The sequence below is a fragment of the Humulus lupulus genome, chromosome 3 (genome assembly GCF_963169125.1).
Source record: "Humulus lupulus chromosome 3, drHumLupu1.1, whole genome shotgun sequence".
NCBI lineage: Eukaryota > Viridiplantae > Streptophyta > Magnoliopsida > Rosales > Cannabaceae > Humulus > Humulus lupulus.
Genome location: NC_084795.1, coordinates 65395582 through 65415072, shown reverse-complemented (window position 1 = coordinate 65415072; position 19491 = coordinate 65395582). Strand labels below are relative to the sequence as shown.

Genomic DNA, 19491 nt, shown 5'->3' with positions numbered 1-19491 from the left:
TTCCTGATCAGCTCTCCATTTAACCGAGCCAGCTTGTAGGTGCCGGGTGGCAAGACTTGCTCAATTTGATATGGTCCTTCCCAGTTTGGTCCTAGCACACCAGCTGCTGGGTCTCTGACAAACACCTTTCTGAGGACCAAATCTCCAACCTGGAACTTTCGATCTCGGACTTTGGAATTGAAGTAGCGCGCCACTTTTTGCTGGTGAGCAGCAACTCTTAGGTTTGCCTCCTTTCTTCTCTCCTTGAGGAAGTCCAAGGATTTTGCTAACAATTGATGATTCTCCTCTTGGTTGTACATGGTCCTTCTATGAGATGGTGGGTCTATCTTCACAGGTAACATGGCTTCATACCCATATGCCAAAGAAAATGGGGTATGTCCAGTTGTTGTCCAAGCACTAGCCCTGTATGACCAAAGGACTTCTGGTAATTCTTCGGCCCAAGCACCCTTAGCTCGCTCCAGGGATTTTTCAGAGTGTCCTTCAGTGTCTTGTTTACCGCTTCAACCTGCCCATTGGCCTGTGGATGGGCTACCGAGGAGAAACTTTTTGTGATGCCATGCCGAGTGCAAAAATCGGTAAATATGTCGCTGTCAAATTGGGTGCCGTTGTCAGACACTATCTTCTTAGGCAGACCATAGCGACATATTATGTTCCTAACCACAAAGTCCAACACTTTCTTCGATGTGATCGTGGCTAATGGTTCGACCTCAGTCCACTTAGTGAAATAATCTACTGCAACCACCGCGAACTGCACTCCTCCTTTCCCTTTGGGCAACTTCCCGATCAGATCAATACCCCACACTGCAAAAGGCCATGGACTTTGCATTTGCTTCAAGACGTTAGGGGGCGCTCTGGGCACTTTAGAAAATCTTTGGCATTTGTCACACCTCTTCACATATTCCATAGAGTCCTCGTTCATGGTAGGCCAGAAAAATCCTTGCCGCAAGATCTTTTTAGATAGACTCTGCCCCCCAGCATGATCTCCACAGAACCCTTCATGCACCTCAGCTAATAAATTCTTTGACTGGTCGGGTGTTATGCACCTGAGTAGAGGTAAGGAATACCCTCTTCTATACAACACCCCATCCATCATGATGTACCTAGCAACATGCCTCATAATCTTCCTTGCTTCATTACGTTCCTCTGGGAGGGTCCCTTGCTCAAGATAAGTGATGATGGGGGTCATCCAGGTGTCAGCTATCGTGATCGGCATGGCCTCTTGTTCATCAATGCTCGGCTCCGCCAAGTATTCTATCGATATTATATTCAGAGTTTCGGCATCTTTTGCACTAGCTAGCTTTTCTAGAGCATCTGCATTAGAGTTCTGCTCCCGTGGTACTAGTTTGATGGTATACTCCTCGAACTGTGCTAGCAGATCTTTGGTCTTATTTAAGTATGCCACCATGCGTAGGCCCCTTGCCTGGTATTCCCCCAAGACTTGGTAGACCACCAATTGGGAATCACTATTTATTTCCACTGACCGGGCACGTACATCTCTGGCCAGTCGCAAGCCTGCTAGGAGGGCTTCATACTCCGCCTCATTGTTAGAAGCATTGAATCCGAATCTCAGTGCACAATGAATTCGGTGTTTCTCTGGTGTGACTAATATAATTCCAGCCCTTGAATGATGCTCATTCGACGACCCATCAACAAAAAGTTGCCAAGTAGGAAGTTCTTCTTTGTGCCCAGTGACACTCTCTTGCTGGTCGGGAACATCAGCGATCCCGGTACATTCAGCGATGAAATCTGCCAAAGCTTGGCCCTTAATAGCAGTCCTCAGCTGGTACTTAATTTTGAATTGGCCTAACTCAACTGCCCATTTAAGTAGCCGACCAGATGACTCCGGCTTTTGTAAGACTTGGCGTAGAGGCTGGTCAGTAAGGACCTTAATGGGGTGTGCTTGGAAGTATGGCCGCAATTTTCGTGATGCGAGTACCAGGCAGTAAGCCAACTTCTCGATCACGGGATACCGGGACTCTGCTCCTATCAATCGCTTGCTGACATAGTACACCGGGTGCTGCACTCTATCCTCCTCTCGTACTAAGGCAGCACTAACAGCATGCTCCGTGACTGCTAGGTACAAAAAGAGGTCTTCTCCATCAACTGGCTTAGAAAGGACAGGAGGTTGGGCCAAATGCTCCTTTATGGCCTGGAAAGCTTGTTCACATTCTGCCGTCCACTCAAACTTCTTGCCTCCTCTAAGCAGGTTAAAAAACGGGACACACTTGTCCGTTGATTTCGAAACGAACCTACTTAGAGCTGCAATCCGCCCAGTCAAGCTTTGTACATCCTTTATTCTAGCTGGAGACTTCATTTCTTTGAGAGCCTTTATCTTTTCTAGGTTTGCCTCTATTCCTCGGGAGTTCACAATAAACCCAAGAAATTTTCCAGAACCCACTCCAAATGAGCACTTGAGGGGGTTCAACTTCATGCTGTACTTTCTCAGTATTGCAAAGCACTCCTCTAAGTCTCGCACGTGCCCTTCAGCTTCCTTTGACTTCACCAGCATATCGTCTACGTACACCTCCATGCTTTTTCCGATTAAGTCGCGAAACATACCGTTCACTAAACGCTGATAGGTAGCCCCTGCATTCTTCAGTCCGAAGGGCATGACCCTATAGCAATATAGTCCTATATCTGTTCGGAAGCTGGTATGCTCTTCATCAGGAGGATGCATGCTGATCTGGTTGTACCCCGAATATGCATCCATGAAGGACAATGTCTCATGACTAGAGGTTGCATCTACCAACTGGTCTATTCTTGGTAAAGGAAAGCAATCCTTTGGGCATGCTTTGTTCAGATCAGTAAAATCTACACAAGTCCTCCACTTTCCATTGGGTTTGGGCACCAACACTGGGTTTGAAACCCAGGCAGGGTAGTATGCTTCCCCGATAAACCTATTCTCCTTTAACCGCTCTACTTCCTCCTTAAGAGCTTTTGCTCAATCCTTGTCAAGCAATCTCCTCTTCTACTGCACTGCTGGATAGCTTTCATCCAAGTTGAGCATGTGGCTGATCACAGTTGGTGAGATACCCACCATAACCTTGTGAGACCAGGTGAAGACATCTTGATTCCTTCGCAAAAATTCTATCAGTTGTGCTCTCACCTCTGCTTTCAACTTTTTTCCAATTTTGACCCCTCTCGTCGGGTCATTATCATCTATAAGGACCTCCTCTAACTCTTCAGACAGTCCCACATCACTTTCATAATCCCCAACGCAAGGATCAAAGTCCCTTCCCTCGCTTTGGGCAACGCCCTATTTGGTGACTTCATCACCGGATGGGGTCTTCTGCTTTTTTAAACCAAGAGTGCTCTCTTGGCCAGACTCTTCTAACATCTCTTCATCGATTACAACTGTAGGACTCTGGTCGACATCCATCTCGTCCACCTCCTCTCTCTCAACACATACAATCATATTGCTCTCCTTGGCCCCCTTCTTTGCCTTAGCTACCGAGGCATTATAGCACTCCCTAGCCTCCCTCTGGTCTCCTTGGACACAACCTATGCCAGCACTGGTCGGGAACTTCATGGAAAGGTGCCAGATTGAAACTAACGCATGTAAGTTTGTGAGCAGTGGTCAACCAATAACCACATTGTAGGCGGACGGGTAGTCAACAATTAAAAACTCGGTCATTACGGTTTCATGTTTGGGAGCTTCCCCCGTCGTGACTGGCAACTTGATTGTCCCAGCTGGTGACAATCCTTCTCCAGTAAAACCATAAATGACTTGAGAGCATGGCTTCAAGTCATTGATAGATAGCTTCATCCTCTCGAAGGATGTTTTATAAATAATGTTTACAGAGCTCCCTGTATCGACCAGACATCTCTTCACTTTCATATTAGCTATTTGGACTGTCACAACAAGAGGATCATTGTGAGGATACCTCACGTGTCGAGCATCTTCTTCAATGAAAGTGAGGGACTCACTTTCATATCTTGGGTCCTTTGGTGGTCGCTCCTCTACTGTCATAATTTCGGAGGTGGATGCCGCACCCAACTCATGACGAAGGGTGCGAGCATACCTCTCCCTCGCCTTGTTGCTATCTCCAGCAAGATGTGGTCCTCCACATATAGTATCTAGTGTGAAGTCCACAGGTTCAGGTTGCAAAGGTGGGGATCGTTACCGCTTGAACCCAGGATTGTTGTTGCTCCCCTCTCCTTGGGTCTTCTCTGCTCGATACTTTTTTAGCTTCCCCGACCGGAGGAGAAACTTTATCTCATCTTTGAGATGATTACACTCATTTGTGTCATGACCATAGTCTCCATGGAAGCGACAGAACTTGTTCATATCTCTCTTACTCATCTCCTTCTTGATTGGTGGGGGTTTCCGGTAAGGGACCTCTTGATGACTGGCCAAGTAGATCTCTGCTCGACTCGCCGAAAGAGTGGTGTAGTTGGTGAATCGAGGTTCATACTTAGTTGGCTTGTCGTTTGGTCCCGACTTAGCCTTCTTCTCATTGTGGCGGTCAGACCCGTTATTCCCACGTTTCTTACCACCACCTTGATCATTCCCACCATTATTGGGGGGATCATTCGACCCGCTCGGATTGTTCAATCCATTTTCTCCCTTCTCAATTGCATCATCCAACTTCATATACTTATCTGCCCGGTCTAAAAATTGTTGTAATGTTGAAATTGGATGACGATGGATGCTGTCCCACAAAGGACTTCGATAGATAATGCCGGAAGAGATCGCCACCATCTTCCCCTCATCTCCAACCGCAGTAGCTCGGTTAGCTTCTCTCATGAACCTTTGAATGTAGTTCTTGAGAGACTCATCTTTTCCCTGCCTAATATCCACCAAGTGATTGGCATAAACAGGATGGGTTCGAGCAGTACTAAACTGCCTGCAAAACTCCTTCCTAAAACTTTCCCAAGAAGTGATGGAGTCTGGTTTAAATTTCCAGTACCACTCCTGGGTAGTGTCTGACAATGTGGTGGGGAAGACTCTACAGCGATAGTCATCACTCACCCCGAGCAACTCCATCTGATCTTCATACTTTCCAACGTGTCTTACTGGGTCTGCCTTTTCTGTATAAACTGCAGTACCGGTGCTTTGTATTTCGCTGGTGGTTGAGCTGCTCTAATTCGAGCACAAAAAGGGCTGCCACTTCTGTGGTCTACTGGATCAATCGCAGTTGGTTGTTTTGACAAACTCTGGACTGCTGCTGTCAAAGCATCAAGCTAGGCTTGGATGCCTGGGGCCACTACTGGGGACTCACTTTCGGGACCGCCCGGTCGGGTGTTCCTATCCGGCAAACCATCATCGAGTATTTCTACTCAATTGGCAGGACGGATTGGCTCTTGCCCTTCGACCGGGACGGTCCTCCTTCTATCATCAATGACGTCCCTCAAGTCCTTCTGAGCAGTGTGCTTTCCCAACCTATCGAACACTGTACTTTGAGTCTTCTTGGAAGGTTTGCTGGGTGGAACGTGCTCCTTGCCACTGCGCTAGTTTGGATACTGTGGTGGCCTTCCTGTCTGGGCTGGTCGATCCTCTCCTCCTCGATGGTTATTATTATTCTTCTCCTTCGAATGGTTAGTGTGATGACTGTCAGCCTCATTACGCCCATGCCCATCTTTGAAGTGGGAAGTCTCATTGCCACGAGGAGCTCTATTGTGCTCCTGCTCAGGAGGTGTTTTCTTGCTGCCTGACTTATGAATCCCTGACCTGGAAGTCTCTGATCGGTGGCTCCTTGAGGGGGTTTTGGAGTTCCCCCTTTGAGTTGAGGCAATGCGCGATCGGACTCCATCCTCCTCCTGACCAGGTGGGTTACTACCACCTCTGCCTGGTCTATCAGTTTTCTTACGACCAGCTTCTGTGGTCCTTGCCTCTAGGGTGGCTGCCACCCCAGGTGCAACCTGGGCATTGGCTCGGGTCAGCTGCGTAGCTGCCTCCAGAGCGAGTGCAGCTTCGCGATGTCGCTTGTCGGCCTCCTCCTGCTGTCAACGGATCTCCTCACTCCTAGTGTCCATCTCCCATTTCTGCTGCTCGAATGCGGCATTCTGCCTAGCCATTTCCTCAGAGAACGCCTCCTGCCTGGCGTTGAACTGAGCCATCTCCTCCTGAAAGGCGCTCATGGCTTCCTGGAGCTCTTCAACTTCTGGTGCTACGTCCTCGAGCACGACTCTAGGCTCAGTTTCACGATCTTGAACGCTAGGACCCTCTGATCTAGCATGCTCTTTAAAGGAGCTCGTCTTCTTGGAGGCTGCATTGGTGTTCTTAGGCGCCATATTGCTTCAGGGACCGTCTGTTCTTCTCTTCAGGCTCTCAATGAAAGCACCAAAATGTTGACCTCATTTTTGGCCAACGACGTGAGAACGTCAAAAACGACAAACCTTCAAGAGAATTCAAACGACACAGACGGTTTAATAAAGAAAATAAATAACACACACGATTTTTATAGTGGTTCAGCCCCAATATATTGGTAATAGCCTAATCCACTTAGAGATTTGATTATTTTATCTACACTCAAGATCAGATGAACCAGTGTCAACTGAGTTTCTTCAGTGTAAATTCTCAGAATACAAAAGAGTTCTCTCTCAAGAAAATGCACTTTCTCTCTCTAGAAAACTCAGACCAAAACTTTAAATTGCCAAAAGTCCTTTTCTGATCCCATCAGCCATCTATTTATAGGCTTGGGATCATACACTGATATCCCCCTAGGATCGGGATATTTTATTATTCGTATTATATTTAAATTACAAAAGATATTCAAAATGCAACAGAATCCCCAATTTGAGTGAAGAATGAGAGATTCCTGCGTATGCCCAGACCGATTCTTGTTGAAGCCGTTTCTGGGAATTTGACGTAGTCTGGTCTATTTGGTTGATGAATATCGTCTTCTGGTCGAACACATGCATGTTGGACACACGCAAGTGCTAGTCGGACATATGCATGCTGGACACATGCATACGGACCAGGCCTTTGTCTCACCTCGGACATGCATCCGACCACACCCTTGGACTGCTCCTCGGACCAAAGTCTGACCACGCCCTTGGACTGCTCCTCGGACCAAACTTCGACCACACCCCTTGGACTGCTCCTCGGACCAAAGTCCGACCACACCCCTTGGAGTGCTCCTCGGATGCACTTGGCTCGGTCATGCCAGTGTTAGGCAGTAAAGTCACTCCTGGTCGGATACAACTTACCTGGTCGGTCATGACACTTCTCAAGCAGTCAAAACTCTTCATTGATGTACTGGGCTACTTGTAAGCCAGATCACCCCACTATTCCTTGCCACTTGTCATTTCTATTGCCACATCATCATTTTCAAATTTTGGGGATAACATCTCTAATCAGCTCGGGCTAGATAGATGGAGGCCCGTAACAAACAGCTCCGGGTGGACGATTTACACGTGACAGATCGAATTAGGTCATTTTCTAGCTCGCCAATAGTGTGCGGATATTTGGGGCGTACATTTGCCCCCCAAGCCCCTGCTCGTGACCCATGACGTCATCTGTAATCTTCACAGTGGGGGCTTTTAAGTTTCCCTTTCGACTCTTCATGTCCCGCCCACTGCGTGGGTATCGGACACGTGGAGCGCCGTGGTTGGCGACTGTTCAGTTTCCGAGAATTGCATTAAATGGCCTAGCCTGCCTTCGGCCATCGTTTTTCCTCTCGAGTTATGACCCTTGTATCTCGCATTAATTTGATCGAACGGTCCTCATTTCTTTATGCCTCTTACGTATATATAAGGTTGGCCATCTTCCGTATTAGCCACCCTTCATTTGAATTTTTTTCCTCATTTTCTCTCTTTTTAGTCTCAGAAGCTTTTCTTCTTCTGGTTATCATCCCAGAAATCCCTACACTCTCGTCACAAGAGTTTCTTCATCAGTCCAGCTTTAAGGATTCCACCAGGACTCCGATTCCTACACTTTTTGTGACTTTCGCACGGAAAATACACTGTAAGTCCTCTGCCTGTTGCATGTTTTGATCTTTTCGTTTCTCTGTTAGGTAAACCTCTTTCTTAGTCGCACACTGTAGGTTGTTTTTGGTGCATAGGTTTTGATTCTAGGCATATCGACTATTTGAGAACATGTCTAGGAATGCGATGTTTATGACAAGATAATTTCTGGGTAGCTTTAGGGAATGCCTGTTTGGAAAAAGGGAAGGTGAGAGGTTTCTAGGGTACAAAACCAGGTAGCTTAGGGGTCACGCTTCCTAGGCGGTTTTGCTTTTTAAAACTTTCCCTCTAAGGCAAGCCTATCCTGACCCTCCTGACACACAAATCCCGAGCAATCGGGGATTCGTTTGAAACTTGGGCGTGTGACCATGGCAACGCGTGGCTTCACATAGCGCGGGCTGAGATTACCTCAGCTTGTGTACGAAAATCATTTCTCGCGCTATATTCCCTTTTCTATTTTTAGGTTGCCTATTTAAACTTTTCTTCATTCTTGTTCGCTTGGCGACCATATGGGACCCAGGAAGAACATACCCAAGAAGAGCACAGCTGGCTCGTCATCCCAGCAGTCAAGTAAGGGGAAAGAGATTGCAGCGGAGTCTCCCATCCCCCAATTCGGTCCCACGGTGGAGAAAGAGGTCGAGGTGGGACCTGACGCCTTCTTCAAGGCAGAGAGGATAGTCTCGAAGATTACGACCCAAGGGAGGGTCAACAAGATCCTGCTGTCCCATAACATCGAAGTTGGGACAGGTGCTCTTGTTGCTCGACCTCCCCTCGAGGGCGAGAGGAGCTGCACGCCTCTTGATGAGGAGTTTGCGGCTTGGAGCGACGAACACCTCAAGGCCGGGGCCTTCCTACCTCTGGACCAGTACTTTGCAGATTTCCTGAATTATGTGAAGCAGGCTTCCTTCCAACTGCCCGGCAGGGCTGAGGTACCTCTTCCTGAGGCACGAGTGGGAGGTCCCTACATCAGCGGACATCCTTTACTTCTTCTGCCTCAAAGCCAGCTTGGATCAGTGGGGGCGAGGCAACGGGTTCTACTATTTAACCCATTTTCCCAACTCTCCTGCAGTCATCGAGCTGCCCAGCCACCCCAACAACTTCAAGGACTAGTTCTTCATGTCGTCGGGGTTTTGCAACTGCGAGTACCACTACTTCAACCATCCTCGTAAGTTCTCTCTATTCTCAGCTCGTGAAACCACCATATTGCATTATTTCTTTTCACGCGTACTAATTTGAACATCATCGTCCAACCATCTTTGCGAGGATGACCAAATCAATGACCCTTGGGGGTCAATACGATACCTTGGCAGGGCTTCCACCAAGTGAAAAAGACTACCGCCAGCTCGTATCTGATGAGACGATGCTGGCGTGTAAGTTAATTTCTCCGGGCCAGACTCTGGCCTTGAGGAGGACGCGGGCTAACCACCTAGTAGCCCGCGAGCTGGTGCCTATCCCCGAGGGGGATGCTGTAGACGGTGACGACGACGAGCAGGACGAAGAAGATGAGGTGTTGCTCGTGGGACGAAAGCAAGCTCCCGAGGCTGCTCAGGGCCTTGACATGGGTCGGTTTCAGTCCAGGGCAGCAGCCGGCCGCTCCGGCCAAGGTAACCCATACCTGTTTAGGAACTTAGACAGGGCTGCCGCAGACCTAAGGCTTGCTAGGTTTAACCCAAGCTAGCTCGTACATCGTCATCGAGATGACCCAGACCTTAACATAACCCTACTCCAGTGTGTAGATCAACTAGTGTTGCGCCATGATATGGGTCGTCCTGGGGGCACCGTAGTAGTAGACAACACCTTGTCCTTTAGGTCGGCCTTCTTTGAGGAGTACGGGACCAACCTTAGGTCGTGGCCCTCCCTTCTGGAGGGCGTAGTCGCTCCAAGGCTTAGGCAATATGTAGAGGAGTCCAGTCCTGAGGCGGATCCAGGCCCGGAGCCCCCTCTCATCCGTGAAGTGATAAACTTGGACTCCCCTATAGGAGCTCCGAGGCCGGAGATCGTGGCAATAGATTCCTCCTCTAGCTCGGAGGGTAGGACCTTTTCAATACACCTTTAGATTTTTCTTGTAATAAAGTAACCTTACATGTATATTGACGTTCCCTTCTTTTTGTTTCAGGCGAAGAGATGGCATAGCCCGGAGACAACGTCCTGTGATCCATCTTCCAGGGGGGGGGGGGGGAATCCTCCCTCCAGACCGTTCGGGCCACTGGTCAAGAAACCCCGGCTGGCCAAGAAGACTCCTCCTTCTGTGACCACCTCCAAGTCTCCCGCCAAGGGGAGGGGCCAGGTCCCTGCAACCACAGAGAACATGCCCCCACCTCCCCCGTGACCTCCATCCCCTACTCGGGAACAGGAGGCACCAACTGGAACCCCGCCAGTTCTCCCTCCCACCGTGCGCATCCCCGTTAATGCCCAGGCCCTTGAGAAAATCCCCGAGGCCTTCCGAGGGACGGTCTACGAGATTGCAAGCTATACGGTGGAGCATTATTACAATGCCACCCCGAGGGACTTGAGGGAGATCGAGACGAGGAGCCCCGAGAATGTCATGGAGTCTTCACTGGGATGACCCTCACGGTAAGTTTACTTAGTTAAATTTCTTTGCTTTCTTCCCAGCACGTGCCTTACTGTTGTGCAAAATAGATACTAAGTGAAAGTGTACATTGTCAACAAGTAATAAGGTGATAAGAACCCAATATCGTATCCACAAGGATTGTTTTTAAGCTTAAAATTGTGAAATTAAAGTTTAGCAAAATGATTAAAAATAAAAGAACCAAACTCAAATTAAATTGGAAGTTGATTTTTTTTATATGCAATTAAAAATAACTAACAGCTGAAATGAAAGCCTAAATTAATGGGATGCAATATGTAAAATTAGTTGACAATAAAATGGTAAGCTAGGATAATTAATTCCCCCTGTTTTGCAATTCCTAGAAGTAATGCTATGAAAATGCTGCGGCATTCCTGACAGTTTACTAATCAAGAATTCTAATCAAATTAAATCCAACACCTTAGACAAGTTACTCAGACAATCATCATAAGAATCACCGAAGACTAAAAAGTCATCCATGAACACCTCTAGAAATTGCTCAACCATATCAGTAAAGTTCACCATCATACATCGCTGAAATGTCGCGGAAGCATTGCATAAACCGAAGGGCATTCTTCTAAATGCAAAGGTACCATAGGGGCAAGTGAATGTAGTCTTGTGCTGATCTTCTGGGGCCACTGCTATCTAATTGTAACCAGAGTACCCATCAAGGAAGCAATAGTACTCTCTCCCAACAAGTCTATCTAGCATCTGATCAATGAAAGGAAGAGGGAAATGATCCTTCCTAGTGGCCTTGTTTAACTTCCTGTAATCCATGCAAATTCTCCATCCAGTTACTGTTCTCGTAGGAATCAACTCATTATCTTCATTCTTCACCACTGTGATCCCATCCTTCTTGGGTACACACTGCACAGGACTCACCCATGAACTGTCAGAGATAGGATAAATAAAGCCAGCATCCAGCCACTTGATGATTTCTTTCTTCACTACTTCTTTCATGATAGGATTTAGCCTTCTTTGCCCTTCAATAGACCCTTTTTCATTGTTTTCTAACAGAATCTTATGCATACATAGAAAAGGACTAATACCCTTTATGTCTACAATAGTCCACCCAATGGCCTTTTTGAACTATCTCAATACTTCGAGCAACTTTTCTTCTTGATCATGACTCAACTCCGCTGAAATAATTACAGGTAAAGTGGATGATGGACCCAAATAGGCATATCGCAAAGTGAGATGGCAAAAATTTCAGCTCCAACTCAGGTGGCTCTTCAATGGATGGTTTAGGAGCTTTGAACTCCCTAGCCGACAACTCCAATGAATCAAATCGGTTTCTTGTTCTTGACCCTTGCGAATTAGCTTCCAACCAAGCTAAGTACTCCTCCTCGTCTTCCTCATTGTGTGAATCAAACACCAATACCCTCTCTAATGGATCACCGACATTACTCGTCTCAAATTCCCTTGATGCCAAAGAATCTACCACTGAAACCACTGAGCATTCCTCCACCTCATCAGGAAATCTCATAGCTTTAAAAACATTGAAAGTCACCTTTTCATCTTGGACCCTCATAGTTAGCTCCCCCTTTTGCACATCTATTAAGGTTCTTCCTGTCGCAAGGAACGGCCTCCCCAAGATAATGGGCACCTCTCTATCTGCCTCATAGTCTAACACAATAAAATCAGCAGGGAATATGAACTTGTCTACCCTTACCAATACATCTTCAATCTTCCCATCCGGATGAGCAAGGGATCTATCTGCTAACTGAAGAGTAACTGTAGTAGGCCTAACTTCTTCAATCCCCAATTGCTTGAAAATAGACATTGGCATCAAGTTAATGCTTGCACCTAAATCGCATAAAGCCATGCCACAATAAGAATTACCAATGGTGCATGGAATGGTGAAACTCCTAGGATCTTTCATCTGTGGTGGCAGCTTCTTTTGCAAGAATGAGCTACACTCCTTAGTGAGAGCCACTGTCTCAAATTCCCCCAATCTTCTCTTCTTTGTAAGGATGTCTTTCATGAACTTTACATAGTTGGGCATTTGCTCAAGGGCTTCAACAAGGGGAATGTTAATATGTAGCTGCCTCAAAATGTCTAGGAAATTTTTAAATTGAGAGTTCAACTTTTGCTTTTGAAAACGCTGGAGAAATGGAGGTGGTTGTCTTGTACTCGAGCTGTCTGGGAACTGATGCTGTGGCATTCCTGCATCATTCTGGCCAGAGGCAGATTTTTCTACACTAGGAATTTCAGTGTCTTTTTTAATTTCCTCATTTATTTGGATTGAAGAGGGCTCACCCTCATGCCCAGAATTGGCCTTGGAATTCTCCAACTCCTTCCCACTTCTCAAAGTGACGACTTTACAATGTTCTTTGCTCCCATTTCTTGGATTCTCAGTGTCACTTGGTAATGTCCCATGGGGTCTATTTCTAAGCTCATTAGCTAGCTGCCCAACTTGGTTTTCTAAGTTTCTCAATGATGCAGCTTGGCTTTGGATCATGGCTTCATTCTTCACTATATACTCCTTCAACATGTTCTCAAGAGAGCTAGATTGCACTGCTTGTTGTTGTGGCCTTTGTTGTGGTGCTTGTGGGGGATAACCCGGTAGGAAATTTGGTCTTGGAGGCATAGAAGAGTTGCTAGGCCCAGCCCCTTGATTACTCCACGAGAAGTTGGGATGTTGCCTCCATGATGGGTTGTAGGAATTTGAATAAGGGCTATTCCTATTTTGGTTCCCCATGTAACACACAGCTGCTGGATTGGAAGGACAGTTGTCAAACGTATGACCCTCACACAATACACACAAGAAATGTTCTCCATCTGCCCAAACTATGTCCCCATAGGCTGTCCCACTGATTGATTCATCCCCATATTCATTGTCTTGAGCATATTAGAAATAGAGGATACTTGGGCTGCCAAAGAAGTGATGGCATCTACATCATGAATACCAGCCACCTTCCTGCTTGTAGACAATCTAGAAGTAGGCCACTGATAGTTGTTGTTGGATATCCTCTCAAGTATTTCATATGCCTCATTATAGGACTTAGCAAGAAGAGCCCCATTCGCTGAAGCATCAACCACCATTCTAGTGTGGGCATTCAGACCATTATAAAATGTCTCCATCTGGATACAATGAGGAATGCCATGATGAGGGCATTTGCGCAACAACTCCTTGAACCGCTCCCATGCCTCATATAAAGATTCTTCATCAAGTTTCTGAAATGAAGTAATCTCATTGTGGAGCTTGGCATTCTTAGTGGGAGGAAAATACTTCATCAAAAACCGCTCAGCCAACTCTTGCCAAGTACTCACAGAATCAGAAGGCAAAGAGTTCAACCAAGCTCTGGCTCTGTCTCTCAAGGAGTATAGGAACAACTTTAGTCTCAATGCATCCTCTGTCACTCCAGGCAGCTTGAAAGAGTCACTTACTTCAATGAACAAGCAAAGGTGAAGGTGAGGATCCTCTGTTGGCATCCCACTAAACTGACCCATAGTTTGAAGCATTTGGAACATGACTGGCTTCAATTCAAACTGGGTTGCCTGAATTTCTGGTCTGACGATGCCTGGATTGAGCTCATTGAAGAGGGGAAGAGCATATTGTCTGATAGCACGATCTCTGTCATCAGCCACAATAACTGCATTTTGCCCATTGTTGGCAGCCACTTCCCCTTGAGCCACTCCCCCTTGAGCTACTCGATCTTGAGCAACTTCTGCTATATTCACTGGTGGATCATGAGCAACTCCTGATAGATTTGCTGCCCTTTGGCCAACTCCCTGTTGAGCCCCTTGCTTAGCATCCATCACTACTACTTCCCTTTTCGACTTTTGTATTCTTCGCCTTCTTCTAAAGGTACGCTCGATTTCTAGATCAATGGGAAGTAGTTCAGGGTCTTGATTCTCATTCATACACTGTATAAACTTGAAATCGCACGAGAATCACCCAAGTTAGTAAAAAAAAATAGTTGAAACCAAATTGCGATATACTTAATTTCACAATAAATGACTTTAAACAATCCCCGGCAACGGCGCCAAAAACTTGTTGTGCAAAATAGATACTAAGTACAAGTGTACACTGTCAACAAGTAATAAGGTGATAAGAACCCAATATCGTATCCACAAGGATTGTTTTTAAGCTTAAAATTGTGAAATTAAAGTTTAGCAAAATGATTAAAAATAAAAGAACCAAACTCAAATTAAATTGGAAGTTGATTTTTTTTATATGCAATTAAAAATAACTAACAGCTGAAATTAAAGCCTAAACTAATGGGATGCAATATGTAAAATCAGTTGACAATAAAATGGTAAGCTAGGATAATTAATTCCCCCTGTTTTGCAATTCCTGGAAGCAATGCTATGAAAATGCTGTGGCATTCCTGACAGTTTACTAATCAAGAATTCTAATCAAGTCCATAAGTTTCTGTCGAAATCAAATGGGTTTAACTCTCTAATTAAATTACTTATGTCTAAGTTAATTTAATTTTGAGAATTTCCTATCAAGCCCCAATTCCATTAGATTATGCAAGGTAAAGATATATGTCTATACCCTCACAAAATTAAGATCTAAGAACTTAATCATGCACCATTCAAGTCTTTTGTCTAATGATTAAAATCCTTTTCAGCAATCTTAATTATTTCAATCATTTACTAAAGGTGATCAAACAATAGTAAATATTAAGCATGAAAATGACTTGAATGAATAAACCTCAATTAGCATTAAGCATCAATAGCAAAGTTTCACAATTGCATAACAAGGTTCCTTAATTATCCTAACTTTAAGAAAATTAGTTCATAACTTTAAACACAAAATAAACCAGCTTATAATCAGCCATAAATCAAAATAAATCCAAGAAAGAGTTGAGTTCAATAAGAAGGGGAAGAAAAACAAGCCAAGAGTATGATGGAGTGTCTTCCAAATAGCTCTTCTCTCCTAGTCTTCTTCCTTCCAAAATCCTCTCTCTCTCTCCTTCCTTAAACTCTTTAATGGCTGCCAAAAATGGGTGTGTTCTTTCTTTCAGGCGGCTGGGTTTCTTTTTTTTTTTCTTCAGCTGTGTATCCCTAATTGGAAAAGATGATACCCCTTGGGCTAGGTCACTTCCCTCCTTTCATGTCACGTGGGCCTCATTCTTTTTTTCCTTTTTTTTGTCTTTTTGTCCTCTTTACCATAAATGGGTCCAAGGCAAAATGAAGCCCAATAAGCACTTAAGTCCTCACCAAGCAGCCCAATTTAAATAATCCCCAAAGTGAGCTGATAAGTGGTGTCCACGTGGGCCATCCAAATAGGCTGGCTGGCTGTACGTCATGCTGCTGAAATGCTGCAGCATTTCCTCCTGCTGAAAACATTGAACACTTGAATCTCTTTCCAAATGACCAAAATTTCACCACCACCTGCCAAAATAAGAATTTCACACTTAAGGATATATTTTTCCAGCAAATTACTATTATATAATATTATTTTATTATATTTTAATATTTCACAAAACAAGGATAAAGACTCTATAAAACACTCTAACCCACTTTTTCTTGATAAAATTACAAGTTTAAGCGCATAAAAATAACTCTAATTCCTAGAGTTATCACTTACTATCTATGTCTTTACAGGCGGCTTTGGCTCTACACCGCAGCATAGCTCGGTCCAGGGCCAGGATTGACGAGCTCAGGGGTGAGCTCCAAACTGCTCATGCCGCTCTCGCGTCTTCCTAACAGCAAGAGCAAAGTGCCAAGGTTGCCTTGACGGCTGCCAAAGAAAGCAAAAAGGCCGTACAGGTCGCCTTGGCCGCTGCGAAGATCGAGCTCGAGGAGGCCAAGGCTAAGCAGTTGGAGGCCAAGGCCGCCACCGTGGCAGAGAGGGCGTCTTCCAGCTCCTCCATGGAGGCCATGCTCTACCATTGTTGGGCCTTGAACCAGGATGGCGACTTCTCCTTCCTGGCGCCCGAGGTGTGGGAGCCATTCCTTGAGAAGTTCAAAGCCCGTCTTCAACAGGAGTCGCCTTCTAAGACTGAGGAGACTTCCACTGCTGGCGAGCAAGAGACCGAAGGGGTGACCTCGTCGGAGTGGCCTAGGGGGGCCTAGTACTTTTGTATTTTTCGTTTATTTTTCTGTAATAATTTACCACGAGGTTTTTCCTCCTCGAGACAATTGATTTCAGTTACCCTGAATTTCATCATTTATTTTTCTTTTTAATATGATGTGATTGGTAAATACCTAGTTCGCGTTAGTTTATTGACTTTTTCTTCGAAACTATAAAGCATTGCCAGTCAATTTTAATCAACTTCTAAGTTTTAGGACCTGGTCGTACCCAGGACATTAATTTTTAAAAAACTTAGTTCGCGTTAGTTTTATCAACACCCCGTGTTCTTTAGGAAAAACATTGGTTAGTCAATTTGACTAACTTCTAAGTTTTAGGACCTGGTTGTATCCAGGACATTTATTGAAAAACTTAGTTCGCGTTAGTTTTATCGACACCTTGTGTTCCTTTAGGAAAAACACTGGTTAGTTAATTTAACTAACTTCTAAGTTTTAGGACCTGGTCGTATCCAGGACATTTATTTAAAAACTTAGTTCGTGTTAGTTTTATCGACACCTTGTGTTCTTTTAGGAAAAACACTGGTTAGTCAATTGAACTAACTTCTAAGTTTTAGGACCTGGTCGTATCCAGGACATTTATTTAAAAACTTAATTCGCGTTAGTTTTATCGACACCTCGCGTTCTTTAGGAAAAACACTGGTTAGTCAATTTAACTAACTTCTAAGTTTTAGGACCTGGTTGTATCCAGGACATTTATTTAAAAACTTAGTTTGCGTTAGTTTTATCGACACCTCATGTTCTTTAGCAAAAACACTGGTTAGTCATTTGAACTAACTTCTAAGTTTTAGGACCTGGTCGTATCCAGGACATTTATTTAAAAACTTAGTTCGCGTTAGTTTTATCGACACCTCGTGTTCTTTAGGAAAAACACTGGTTAGTTAATTTAACTAACTTATAAGTTTTAGGACCTGGTTGTATCCAGGATATATGCCCCCCAAGTAAACAGAAAGGGATCTTTCTTGGTTACTTGGAACACGTTCTTCTAATACTACATGCACACGGAAACATACAACGATATACAAAAGTACTTCTCATTTTTTAATAAAACAAGGTGGCTTTCATAATTAAGCCTTACAAAAGTATGACTATTGATAATATTTCTTTAGGTGTATAGCGTTCCATGTCTGTGGGACTGCTTCTCCATTAGGCTGAGCTAGTTTAAAGGTCCCTTCCTTCACAACCTCTATTATCTGATAGGGTCATTCCCAGTTTGGTCCCAAAATTACCGGCTAAGAAGACTCTTCGGAGCACCAGGTCGCCTAAGTTAAAGACGCGTCTCTTGACCTTTGAGTTGAAATAACGAGTGATCTTTTGTTGATAATGCGCGAGGTGCAGCTGCGAAGCTTCTCGTTTTTCGTCAATTAGGTGGAGGGACGCGCTGAGCAATTTGTCGTTCTGGTCTTGGTTAAACGCTCGGACTCTATGCGAGGATATCTTTGTTTCGACAAGAAGGACGGCCTCGCTCCCGAAAGTCAGGGAGAAAGGGGTGTGACCCGTCAAAGTTCGGTGCAAGGTCCGGTACGCCCACAACACCTGGGGGAGCTACTTCATCCAACCTCTTCTTAAGGCTCGCTTTTAGTGTCTTGTTCACAACCTCGACATGTCCATTAGCCTGGGGGTAGGCCACGGAGGAAAAACTTTTAATTATGTCGTGCCTCTCTCAGAATTTGGTGAAGAGGTCGCTATCGAACTGGGTTCCGTTATCTGACACGATCTTCTTTGGCAACCCGAATCGACAGACAATATTCTTAACCACAAAGTCGAGGACCCTCTTTGATGTAATCGTTGCCAGGGGCTCTGCTTCTGCCCATTTCATGAAGTAGTCAATAGCCACCACCGTATAGAGAACTCCTCCTTTGCCCGTGGGCAGGGTACCAACTAAATCAATTCCCCAGACCGCGAACGGCCACGGGGACAAGATCATCTTTAGTTCGACTGGAGGGGCTCGGGCAACCGTGGAAAACCACTGGCACTTGTCGCACTTTTGGACATAAGAAATCGAGTCCTTCGATAGAGTGGGCCAATAATATCCTTGCCTTAATATCTTCAAGGCCAGGTTTTGCCCCCTAGCGTGATCTCCACAAAATCCCTCATGCATCTCCTGCAGAATAGTTTTTGCTTCGCCTGGCAGAACACACCGCAGAAGAGGTAAAGAAAGACCATGCCGGTACAACATCCTGTCTTCCATTGCATACCTTGGATCTTGGTAAAGTATCCTCCTTGCGTCGTTTCGCTCTTCAGGTAACTTTCCTGTTGTGAGGTACTCAACTATGGGAGTCATCCAGGTCGGCCTGGTGTCGATCATCTCGACCTCTCTCTCAATTTCCTCTATGCTTGGCCTTTCAAAGAATTCCACCGGTACCAGGCCCAAGGTTTCGGCCTCCCCGGAGGTGGCGAGCTTTGTTAAGGCGTCAGCATTGGCATTCTGCTCCTGAGGTATCTGTTCAACTAGGCTGTGCTCAAATGTGGACAGCCCCTTTTTTACCTTGGCCAGGTAGGCCACCATCTTGGTTCCCCGCGCTTGGTATTCTCCTGATACCTGATTTACCACGATATGGGAATCGTTATAGCACTGGATGGAGTTGGCCTTCAACTCCTGGGCCACCCTTAGCCCAGCCAATAAAGCTTCGTACTCGGCCTCGTTGTTGGATGCTTCGAATCCGAACCGCAACACGGAGTGAAAATGATGTCCCTCCGGGGATATCAAAATGACTCCAGCTCCGGATCCGTTCTTGTTAGACGAACTGTCCACAAAGACTTTCCACGAGCCTCGGAACAGTTCTTCCACTGGTTCTTCTTGGAATCCCATGCACTCTGCTACAAAATCAGCCAGAGCTTGGCTTTTGATCGTAGTTCGCGGCACGTACAGTATCTTGAATTGGCTAAGCTCGATAGCCCACTTCAAAAGATGCCCCGATGCCTTAGGTTTCTGCAAAACCTGCCTTAAAGGT

General features: G+C 45.5%; 1 protein-coding gene and 1 non-coding gene across 2 annotated transcripts; one reads left to right on the top strand and one right to left on the bottom strand.

Annotated features, from left to right (window-relative positions):
* Window positions 1-11140: 11140 nt before the first annotated feature.
* LOC133824268 (uncharacterized) lies at window positions 11141-13196 on the bottom strand. The gene is made up of 2 exons (XM_062257139.1): window positions 11648-13196; window positions 11141-11553 (listed from the first exon to the last, which is right to left on the bottom strand). Exons 1-2 carry the CDS (start codon window positions 13194-13196, stop codon window positions 11141-11143), a joined length of 1962 nt encoding a protein of 653 aa, XP_062113123.1.
* A 399-nt stretch (window positions 13197-13595) lies between these two features.
* On the top strand, window positions 13596-13702 carry LOC133827666 (small nucleolar RNA R71). Its single transcript, XR_009890317.1, has one exon. It is a non-coding gene; the product is annotated as a small nucleolar RNA R71 (small nucleolar RNA).
* Window positions 13703-19491: the final 5789 nt, after the last annotated feature.